We start from the raw sequence: 12,694 nt of genomic DNA, 5'->3' as shown, positions 1-12,694 counted from the left end.
TTCTGTTAGCCTCTACCAGCAGACCTGAGAGACTGGCTCTCTCCTGAGTTTCAGTGGTTAGAGCACTCTCTGCAGGTAAGCTCTCCTCTTGCAGAGAAGGTGCAAAGGTATCTGTTGTTCGGACTTGCCTCCTGGCAGAAAATGAAGCCTTGAAACAGGGACTCTCCCAGAAGCTGTTAGCTTCTGTCATCCACACTCTCACCTGTGTAGACTAGTCTTGGCAGGATCCGGGAATGAAGATGGCTCCTGCAGATGTTCTGGCAATGACTTCCTGGGCTGGGCGGACACCTTTCCTCTGGCAAGGAAGGTGCCCGGATCCTATCTGTTCCTTTTTATCATGAAGAAGTTTTTTCTATACTTTCATCTGTTTGCATTATTACCCTGTAATATCTGAGTTATTCTCTTTTGGGAACACGGGAAGAAGACCACTACTGGTGTATATAGTAGAGGAAACTCAATATTCCCCTGTAACCATGTCTTTATTAGACTGACTATTACTGTGAAAAAACTTCATCAAAAGAAACTTGGGAAGGAAAGAGTTTATTTCAGCATACATTTCTCACCCCATCAAAGTCAGAGCAGAGAAATCACATAGGAAGGAAACCTTGAGTCAGGTGCTGGTACAAAGACCAGATAGGAGGGCGACTTATGGGATTGCTACTCATGGCTTGTTCAGTTTGCTATCTTATATTGCCCAGGAAAGAACACAAACTCTGGCACTGGCTAAACCTTATCAATAGTGATTTACAGAAAACACACATCAATCATCAATCAAGACAATGTCCTATGGGGCAGTGTGGTGTGGACATTATCTAAATGATGTTTTCTTTCCCAAAATGACTCTATCCTATGTCAAGTTGACATAAAATGATCCAGCACAACTAGTAATGGTGAAGAATGCCCTAGTTTAACACAGAAAACTGTAAAGATGCTTGGGCTTGGAATGTAGTGAAGGTTCCTAAATTTGAATCCCCAGCACCCAATTAAAAATAAAGCTGAGTATAGCCACATGCACCTGTAACTCTGATACTCTGTGGGACAAAGAAAAGAGGATAAATGGGGTTTGCTGGCTGCCAGTTTAATTCTAGAGTCAATAAATTCATTGTCTCAGGTGATTGATAGAAATAGATTAAAGATGGACATTGAAAGAAAAGGACATATGACACCCTCCTCTAATATATGACCACATGTTCAGAGCCATAACCACCTACACATACTAGTGTATAACACACACACACACACACACACAAACACACATAAACATCACAAATTATAGAAGATTCTAAAAGACTTCCCATAGCCACCTATTTCAACACAAGAAGACACGATTTTCTACAGTCATATTCTCTCATGTATAAGTCTCATGTCATTTAACATTCATAACCTGCATGAGAAATTCTAGTCCTTAACTGTTTATTAATTCTATTTTCCCTCGTTTTTAATGGAATGTCATATAACAATTGTTAGCTGACAGTAGTCTCTTCTCATTTTCTTTTAAATTGTTTTTTCCCCCTGAGGCTAAGAAACTCAACTGGCAACCTCATCCTTCCTGTTCTTTCTGAAGAATACCTCATTCCTTTACTGACTATCTCATTCACCAACCTCTTTTTTCCCCCTGGAGTGCAAACACTGGCTGGAATCTGTATCAAGTTTATTATCACCATTATCCGGACATCTGACTGAAGTTGATGTAAAAACTGCTCGTAGGGGCTGGAGAGATGGCTCAGTGGTTAAGAGCACTGACTGCTTTTCTGAAGGTCTTGAGTTCAAATTCCAGCACTCACATTGTGGCTCACAATCATCCATAATGAGATCTGACTCCTCTTCTGGTGCATCTGAAGACAGCTACAGTGTACTTAGATATAATGATAAATAAATCTTAAAAAAAAAAAAAAACCACCACCACCAACAACAACAACAACAACAAACTGATGGTAGTGGTGTCCTCCAGGTTCTCAGATGTAGAGAAAATAGATTCAGCTTTCATCTATCTCATATGTAAAACAAAGCCACTGTCTCTGCCATGTGTTCAACTTCATACTTAGTAAAGTCTATATCAGGAATTATTCTAACAGATCAATAAAACAACCTTGTAAGACAGTATCATGTATAAAAAAATGAGGTTTAGAACTCAAGAGTCACTTGGGGATTTAAGAGAGTAGAAGCCCAGTATACATTTGTGATCCCCCAAATGAATATATAATAATCCCAAGTTCTGCAACACTGGAAAGAGAAATATGTAAGAAAAGAGCAGAGAACAGAAGAATCAGTTTTGCAGAGAAGGGGACAGGGATGTCAGTGTCTACCTACAGCCCCACAATTGCCTTGCACAAAGTGTAACCTTTGTAACAACTGTGAATTCCAAAGGTACCTGGTATTTATGAAGATTTATAAAAATCTAAAGAAGAAAAACCTGCTGAGAACCAGCTTCAGCTAGAGAAGTGCTACATGGCTGTATTAGCCACTTCTTTCTAATCACTGGCATTACAAAGCACTTGACAAATCTGGTTAAGAGAGGAAGGTTTGTTTTGGCTCAGTTTAGGGGAACAATTGAGCATTGCAGGGGGGGGCAACAGGTTGAGGCAGGAAATCATAACAGCATCTGCAGTCTAGAAGCAGAGAGATGCATGCAACTGAGCAGCTTGTTTCTCCTTTTCATTCCTTCTAGGACTTGTACTGATGCTGCTCACATCTAAGACAGGTATTCCTCAATTAACTCAATCTATAAAGTCCCTCATAGTCATGTTTGTTTCCTATGTGAATTTAGATAATGCCTTATTAAAAATCAATATTAGGGCTAGAGAGATGGCTCATCAATTAAGAACACCAACTGTTCTGCCAGAGGAACAAGGTTCAATTCCTAACACTGACATGGCAGCTCACACCTGTATGTAACTCCAGTTCCAGAGGATCTGACATCCTTTCATAGACACATGTGCAGACAGAACACTGAAGTACATGAAATAAAAATACATGAAAATAAAACAAATCAATATTAACCATTACAGTGATCATATGTATTTGTGAAATTGTAGGATTCTTTCCAATGGTTACACTTCTTACAATTTATAAGCATATGAAATATATACTTGTACAACACACACATGAGAGAGAGAGACAGACAGACAGACAGACAGAAAGAAAGAGAGAGAGATATCCTGAAGAAAATATAAATCATTTAACCTTTGTTACTTTGATATTTCTCAAACTTATTTTAACGAAGAGACATTTTTTTTGAGATCATGGTTTACATTTGGCAGAAATGGGAGTCTGACTTCCTGTTATTTAGGGAAAGACTTTTGGATGAGCCAATATTATGATGTGTCCAGTAGACAAATGTGTTTTATCTTCTGACTCAAAATTTCTAAATGACTCACAGACCTGCTAGGTTGTTTGACACTGTACAAAACCAGCATTCCAGAGGAACTTAATCTGAATGTTCAGGATTTGGGGTTATCAGATTATACAATTTAAAAAGATTTTCTAATAATTTTTAAACATTCCAGAATATGGAGATAGTATTGGGACAAAATTTTAGGATTACTTAATGTGTAGCATTGAACTATGTGGTAGGTTACTAACTATAATCAGGCATGGAAAACTTTCATTTGTGCTAGTAGAAAGATCCAGGTGAGGGGATAAGGAAATGATTCAGTGAGCACCATCTAACATGAAGATCTCCAGTAATCATTCAAAGAATAAACTGAATGAGCCATCACCAACAGTGATCATGTGGCTAGAAGATAGAGAAAGGAGGATTGCTCTGGCTTTATGGCCATCTAATCTACATTATTTAAAGCACTACACATTCAGTAAGAAACCCTGTTTTAGAAAGAAAAGTAAGAGTGACAGAGGAATACATAGGTCAACCTCTGGACTACAAACACACACATGCACACATACACACATACACACCACCCCTACTACCCCCAGCAGCAGCAGCAGCAGTAGCAACAACAACAATAACAGCAATAGCAGCAGCAGCTGAAGTGAGCAAGTTTTTACAGAGACCCTATATATGATCTTTACCTTGAAACTCATCAACCAAGAAGACTCACAACTCACAAGTCTTAAAATTCACCCTCACTGTATTTAGAGGAGCACCTCACACCAGGATTATGATCTGTGCAAAGAAATCTCACAAAACATTGGTGTGGCATAAGAGATTCACAGTGCACAAGATGATTCTGAAAATTATGATTTTACTGGGACCCAATATTTTATTGGGGTCAGTGTAGGTAATATGTTTGCCTCATCTTTATAAAATTGAAAAATATTAAAAAGGCTTTGAATTCTACTTGAGATCAAATTAAGGTTAGTTCTAGAGTTTCCAAGTTGGATGTCATAAAAATTGAAATTTTTAAAAATTGAATATATTTTTAAAAATCAGTTTCTAGATTAAATAATCATAATTTAACTTCATAATCACCACTAATGACTGTAACCACTTCAGTATAAAAGAGAACACTTCATTTGTCACAAAACATTCAAATGTGTGAGGTCTATATCCATCATACTTGAGTCTTTGAAGCAAACATCACATTGCAACTCTATCAATTAAATGTACTTTGTATTGATTACTGTCCCAGCTGCTGATAAAACATCTGGTGAAAGCTACATAAGGAAGAAAAGGTTTATCTGGTTACAGCTCATGAGGATGGATTTTATCATGACAGTGAAAACATAACAGCAGGTAGGAAATGACTGACAGCAGAAACCAGAGACCAGCTAGACACATGGTAACCATAGCAGGTAAAAAGTGAACAGGAATTCGGCTTGGCTATCAAACTTCATGGGCCACTCCCAGTGATCTACTTCCTTCAGCTACTCTTTACCTCCTTTAAAAAAAGAATTGTGGGAGCTTTCTAAATATGAGAATACCCAGTGTTCAAACACATGATGCTGTGGGGAGGTTTCCATTTAAATCATTAGGAGAGCGATTCTGATCTATTTGCCCTCAGATGTATAGGAACACAGAAGTGTGAAACTGATCCTTTTCTACTTTCCTGTTTGATGCGTTTCCTGAGAATGGGGAATCATTATTTCAAAAACTCTGTTATGAGCATGGGTTTTGTTTAGATCCTCTGAACAATTATCTCCATGTAAGGAACCAAGATTCACCAGAGAATGATACCCTGAACTCAAATAGTATGCAAAAGCAAAGAGAATTTTATTCTGTAGAAGTCCAGCATGCTGAGGTCTTCCATTTACCAAATGAAGACACCCAAGTAAGTTTGCAGATCCAATTTAAAGCACATTAAGGGAATTCCAGGGAGAGGTAGGTGACCTTTATCTTAATTGGTTGGCTCTATACTTAGGGACATTCCAGAACCATTGCTGGTCAATGAGGAGTGGGGCTGAAAATTGTTGATGGAAAAACCTCGACACTGTTGTTGAACCATTTTCCTTGCCTCAGGCCAGGTGGCAGAGCAGATATTGGTGTGGCATAAGAGATTCACAGTGCACAAGATGATATTGTGCACAATATCCTAGGCAGATATTGTAGCCAAACCAGTAAGCTATAAATAATTTTAATAAGAGATCCTGTCTCAAAAAGGAAAGGAAGAAAAACAACTAAGGGAGAAACTTGGCATTGACCTTGGACCTATAAATATATACACATATATGTACATGGATACCTGCACGTGAGTGTGAACACACATACACACACACACACACACACACACACACACACGCACGCACACACATCGGATCATAGACCACATTTGGCAGTGTTGAGGCAGCTTTTCAGGGCAGAAAATGGTAGAGTTTAACATAGCCAATAAATAAACAAATAAATAAATTGAGTGATTTTTTTTTTCTTTTTAGTCATTGCCAGTTGCTTTTGATAAAAATGGCGGGGTTGGGGGAAGTATATCCAATTCTACTCTTGGTTTCTGGTCCAAAGGGAAATTGGTATTCTCCAGTAATTTCACTGTCTAATAAGAGCTGACATGGACACAAACTTGTTAGCACCCTCAGGGCCACTGCTTGTATCATTCCTCCAGGCAGACAGAGCCAACTTCACAGCTGCCAACCTGGCATCCCGGAGCTGCATGGATTCCTACAGTACTCTCGACAGTCTGATTACAGGGAGAGCACTCATGTCCTCCAACTTCCCTATGGACACATTGTCTGTATCTTCTTTATTTTGAGCTGCCATCTCTCCACACACCTTCCATGGCAGACACACTTCATTTTTTTTTCTTAAAGCACAAAACTATAATAAGGATATTGTGCTCCTGTGCTTCCGTTCACTGTATTATTTACAGATTATATTGCTTAGATACATTATTGTAGCTTTCTTTTCTAATTTTAGGAACATCTTGCTAAACAAAATAAGGAGCACTGAACACCACTTGTGCCATATCTGGCTTGGCTGTATAGAGATTGTATAACATGGTTTCCTGCCAATGTAACAGTGCCAGCATGGCATCGGCCTCCATGGGTGTTGATGGTTGCTGTGGGCATAGGCTTGCTTTTATCATAATGCACATATTTTCATGTTCTTTCTTGGAGGAATGCCATCTCAGCAAAGGTGAATGACTCCATGATAACAAGATACAGAACAAGTCTGAGATGTGAGGATGTATCTGTATCTCAGCAAAATGGTAGAATGCTGTGACATCTCGTAAAGCCCTTAAAATTATGGGAAAGTTGCTGAAAACATGAGTTCAAAAATAAATAATTTCTCAACTATGTAATATAAGGATGCAATATGAATTGTATAAGGAGATTCATAGATGAAAATGAACAGAACCAGCTGCATCATAATCCAATTTGTCAGAAAGATACTAAAGAAAGAAATAAAGCAATATAGGATGTAGTGATCATAAGACAAAATCTCATCCAGATAAGGTTTGTGCTGTTTGTTCGTTTATTTGTATTTGTTTGCTTATGATCACAAGGTCAGCCTGGGACAGACTAGTTTAGGCATTGGAATGGTTAGAATGGTAATGTTAAGGTGGATTTCCAGACTGGGGTCATGGGATATTGATTTATTGAATAATCAAAATGGAACTTGGGTAAAATACTGGATTAATACATAAAATGAAAGAATGGATTTTTCATCTGCAGAAAATTAGCTATCCAGACAGATTTTAGAAGAGCAAGAGAAATCTATCTCAAGCAGAGAGTTGTCTGGAGAGAGAGAGAGAGAGAGAGAGAGAGAGAATGATAGAGAGAAATCTGAAAGCTGTCTCAAGCTAAACATAGGACTTCAGCTTGGAACCATGATTTGACTTCATTTATTTTCCCACTCTCAAACACCCCTTCTCTCAGAACTCTGGTATGAAGGGTTTTAGGTGGATATCAAATTTATATTTCATTTTCAGTAAATATGATTTTCAACAACAGAGGATAATATTTACTTATGTAAGCTTCATAGGTGGTTCATCTGCAATCACTGAGAGCAAATGCTATTAATGTCAGAAGTGCTCAAATTATGACTTATGGCAAAGCATCTGCTCCCAGCATAATGCAATATTTGACACCAAGAACTCTTTCCCAAGATGCAGAGTAAAAGTATTGATTACAGATGGGCACTAAACTATACCCAGTCAAATAGTAAAAGAGCTGTGTGAATTATAAGATAAGGTTTAGGGATAGGTGGGGTTTTGGTACAGATTTAGTTTTTTCAGATAGAACTGGGGGCATTCTGGGATCTTCACATGTGCTAGGAAAGCATTCTACAGCAGACAAACAGGTACGCTCAGGTTCAATGAGAGAACCCTGCTCAAAATACAGAGGGGAAAATGACTGAGAATGACAAAAGTTGTTAGCCTTTGGCCTCCAGACCACCCTCATACCTGTGCATCCACTCATATATGGGCACATACACATATAAATACCAAAACACATAATTAAAATCTGCTGGGTTCATTTGTATTACAGTAACAAATGCACAGTTAAGAAAATGGATTCATAGTTTGGGAATGAATGTGTTTTAAGAGAATCATTCCTTTGGTCTTCGTTCTTATTGAGTTGGGGGACTTTTGGGATAGCATTTGAAATGTAAATGAAGAAAATACCTAATTAAAAAAATAATAAAAGCTCAATCCAGAGAGAGAGAGAGAGAGAGAGAGAGAGAGAATCATTCCATCCTGTTACTTCCTTTCTAATTGCTGTTGGGATTGCAAGTGGGTACAAACACTCTGGAAATAAGTCTGGCAGTTCCTCAAAAACATGGACATAGTACTACCTGAGGACCCAAGCTATACTACTCCTGGGCATATATCCAGAAGATGCTCCAAAATGTAATAAGGACATATGCTTCACTATGTTAATAGCAGTCATATTTATAATAGCCAGAAGCTGGAAAGAATCCAGATGTCCCTCAACAGAGGAATGGATACAGAAAATGTGGTACATTTACTCAATAGAATACTATTCAGCTATTAAAAACAATGACATCAAGAAATTTGCAGGCAAATGGATGGATCTAGAAAATATAATGAGTGCGATAACTCAGTCACAAAAGAACATACATGGTATGTACTCACTGATAAGGATATAGGTTCTTTAGGCAAAGAGTGTGGAAAACCCATTATACAATTCACAGAACACATAAAACTCAAGAGAAAGGAAGACCAAAGAGTTGATGCTTCAGTCTTGCTAAGAAGGGGAAACAAAGTAATGTAGGAAAGTAGACAGTGGGAGTGACTTGGGAGGAAGAGAATTGGGGGAGGGGAAAAAGAGGGGAAGAATCAGGTATGGAAGTAGATGGAAGGGATGTACAAAGGGTCAGGAAATTGAACAGAGTTGCATAGCAGTAGGGGATGTGGAACTGGGGGTGACAACCAGAAAGTTCCAGATTCCAGGAAAGCAAGAGCCTCCCAGGACACCCAAAGGGATGATGTTAGCTGAAATACCCCACAAAGAGGATGGACAACCTGCCAATATCAGATCCAGAGATTAGGCATGGCACCTGGGTTGAGGAATGGGGTCATCCAACCATCTCCAAAATTTTAACCCAGAATTGCTCCTGTCTAAAGGAAATATGGGGACAAAGAGTAGAGCAGAGACTGAAGGAGAGGGCAGCTAGAGACTACCCCACCTGTGTATCCATTCTAATTGTGGACTCCAAACCCAGACACTACTGGGGCTACCAAGAAGTGCTGACAGGAGCCTGATACAACTGTCTCCTGAGAGGCTCTGCCATATCCTGACCAGTATAGATGTGAATGCTTGCAGTATGAGCACAGGGACCCCAATGGAAGAGTTAGGGGAAGGACTGAAAGAGCTGGAGGGGTCTCATATGGCATCAGTGAGAGGAAAGGCCCTTGGTCCTGTGAAGGCTTGATGCCCCAGTGTAGAGGAATGCTAGGGCAGGGAAGCAGGAATATGTAGGAGGGTGTGGAAGCGCCTTCATTGAAGCAGAGTAAGGGGGAATGGGATAGGAGGGTTGCGGATGGGAAACTGGGTAAGGGGATAGTATTTCAATATAAATAAATAAAACATCCAATTAAAAAATGTACTGCATGGCCTTCAGTATCTGAGTGTCCTTCCAGGCATATTTGGAAACAAACAAACAAGCGAACAAAAGATTATGAAAGAAAAGCCAAGATGTGTAGATCGGTCCCATGTCCCTGTGAAGGAGAAAAAGCACATAGAAAGCAAGGATAGAGGTCTTAGTATCTGCTGTCCAAAAGGATACACAATGCTCTCCATGGTCCTGTTTGCCAAGAAAGTGCATAGGTAGGGAAACCTAGCAGGCAGGTTCCTAGCAGCAGGCCAAAATATTCACCCTGATTAACACATTAAAATTGGAACAATGCAGGAGTTTCTCAGAAACTGGAATTCCCTGTCTGAGTTGGCTAGGGAGCTCCAGAGATTCCCTGTGTCTGCTTGCCAAGCACTGAGGCTTTTCTCTCCATGCCTGACCTATGACCAATTGCCTCTTTATTTTTTGCATCTATACCACACATTTTCCCTTCCTTGCTTCTATTGCTGCTAGTAGTTTACTTGGATACTCACTTTCATTATGACATCTATTTTTATTACAAAAACTGAAGGAAAATAAAACAAAATAACAACAACAAAACTTCTGGAACACTTTGTAACCTCTCACCTAGGTTCCCAGATTTCACACAAGTGCAAATTAGATCAGAACTAGAACAATGAAAGCTTTGGACACAGGTTTGCTTTTTTTGTAAGAGAAAGTAACTGCAATTCAAGTGAAACATACCAGTTATCCATGAAAGGAATCACATTTCTCATTAAACAAGTAAACCAAACACAATTGTATGTAATCACTCAAGACTGCAACTACACAAAAGTAACAATGCAAGGTAGATGGCAATAACTTTCATGTTATCAAAAATAATGAGAGTCCTTGATTGTATATTAAGATATCAAAGATAACCAATTGACAAATGTGCCTATGTTGATCAGTAATACTCTAATGCTGCACCAGATGATGATTTTGGAAGTTTCTTCATTGCCAGGAGTACAGCATACTACCTGGGGTAGTATCCATTTCCTGTAATTGCTTTGATTTTGAGACCTCTAAATAAGCACATTTTAATGAAGCACACATGGCCAAATGGAAAATAAAGGGGGGAGGCAGTGGGGAAGGATGAAGAACACAGAGTGATGTGTTGGTAGTTACATGTGTAATAGTATCAGAAATGTGTGTCAATGTTCCATCTAATTATTTTCATTATTTCCAGCATTAGCAGAGACCATGTTCTGCATGGCTGATTTCCCATGTTCTCCAGTAAAGTTACTTGCTGCTTTTTACTATTTCTTCCTAGACCGGGACACTCATCACTTGAACTCCCCTAGATGTGTTGATATTTTTCTTTATTTTTTTTCATGTTTCTAGTTAAATCTCATGGTATTCCTTCTCAATTCTCATATAGAATATGAAACCAAAATCTGCTAGCACAAAGGCCTTCTTTGTAATGATTCTCGGTCCACATCCCCAGCTATGTGGAACCCATGTGACTTCCCTGAATGACCCATGAGCTGAACTATAGCAAATCAGCTGAACTATTGCATGTCCACTGAATCTAAGACATGGAGGATTACAAGAAAAGTCATTGTGCTTCTCTGGAAACATATATTGCTAAGAATGCTATTGCATACAGTTAGTTATAAAATGTTTCCCAGTGCTAGAGATTTTAAATGCAAAGTCAAATACTTTGACTTGGTAACACAAAACATGGTCTGTTTCCTAGCCATTCTGTGGCACTACCAGCTTCTGTTTACTCTTACCTTAGTCAACCATGATTTTGGCTCAAACTTCAAGATGTTAACTCCTCCATCTCATTCCTCGTTCTAACAGTGGTACTAACTACTGGCATCATGGGGCATTACTAGTAACACATGTTTCACAAATAAGGGACTATTTCAATTTATAGCAATGGTTAATTGTTTTAGACAAGGACCTCTAACACCAACACATAGGTTTGCACATAAATCCTTTTAACCCACTGGCTCATTGATATCTTAAGAGGGGTAGAAGAACTTAAGAGTTAAAGGGAAAAACCAGGTATGTGCTACAGAAGGAACATAGCAAAATACTGCTGAAATTCAGTATCTATTCTCTTTGATTTTCTGACATTAAATCTAGAAAGATAAGCAGAATCAAATCCCAAGAGAGATCTAGCTAGAAACTGAGTGTTATGCTGAATCTCTGAGTTGTAGAATAAAAGTTCTGATTATCACTAGTCTGAGTCACTTTGGAACTAAAGAAACAAATAGGTGGAGTTGGTGTCAGCTAGGACCAGCCATCTCCAATTGAGGACATCTACCTTGAGCACAGCCAATCCCGTAGCTATAGATTTAATGAAACTTTGGATATTAAAGGAAAAACATCCACTTCTGGCAAAGGAAGAAATGGTTTAGGGTGAGTAATTTCTCTCTCCTCTGTGCTTTAACTTCAATGTAATCAAAAGTTTATGCATAAAATTTCAATCCTTTCACAAATTTGTAGTTTGATTTACTTTGCATATCTCATTTACTGCAAGTCAACATGGAGAGAGACTCAAATAATTTAACCTGTTTTTCTCTGAGCCTGAAATCCTTTTCAGAAATATTTTCTATTAGGCAACTCAATTATATCTAATGTGGATAATGTCTGTGGATTATAATTTTGCTTAAATAAATTCATATTTATAACTGAGAATGGGAAGGGGTCAGGGAACAGAGGAGACAAGACAATAATTACCTGTCTTTGATGCTACACAGATCAATGTGTAAATCACTAAAATTCCCCAGGGAACCTTGCTGAACTGAAATGAGGTCCTTGGGCTGGTTATCAATAAAGATGAGCCTCATGCAGCCTTGGAAAGCCTTAATGGGGTTTAAGCATTGGGAATCGGTGAGATTGTCAGGGCACCCTGTGAGACAGAGAAAAAACATGAAGAGCACTGAAATTATCTGTCATTGTTTTGGCAACCTATTGATGGAAGACCTTAAGGTCTAATTATTTGGGCATTTTTTATTCATAGCAGGGAATACTTTTGTTGTAAATCCTAGCTCAGGATGAGGTGCAAAAATGACTTAAAATGTGGATGCTCAGTCAATATAAAGGAAAAAACAACTGCCAAAGGGAATATTATTGGTATGACATTTACCTTAATTCTCTCTCTCTCTCTCTCTCTCTCTCTCTCTCTCTCTCTCTCTCTCTCTGTCTCTCTCTGTCTCTCTCTGTGTCTCTCCCTCTCCCTATTCCCCCCCTCTCTGTATG

At 38.7% G+C, this 12,694-nt stretch overlaps 1 protein-coding gene across 3 annotated transcripts in view; it reads right to left on the bottom strand.

Moving 5' to 3' along the window:
• LOC110291812 (contactin-associated protein like 5-2) overlaps positions 1–12,694 on the bottom strand; it is a 684,470-nt gene that overhangs the window by 291,955 nt on the left and 379,821 nt on the right. For all 3 annotated transcript variants that reach the window (XM_029482787.1, XM_029482783.1, XM_029482788.1), the window contains exon 10: positions 12,173–12,344. In XM_029482787.1, the coding sequence (XP_029338647.1) occupies positions 12,173–12,344 (172 nt within the window). The remainder of the gene's footprint in view (positions 1–12,172; positions 12,345–12,694) is intronic.

Source organism: Mus caroli, chromosome 1, assembly GCF_900094665.2.
Source record: "Mus caroli chromosome 1, CAROLI_EIJ_v1.1, whole genome shotgun sequence".
Lineage (NCBI taxonomy): Eukaryota > Metazoa > Chordata > Mammalia > Rodentia > Muridae > Mus > Mus caroli.
Note: the sequence above shows the minus strand (reverse complement) of the source record. Positions and strands in the feature narration are given on the sequence as shown.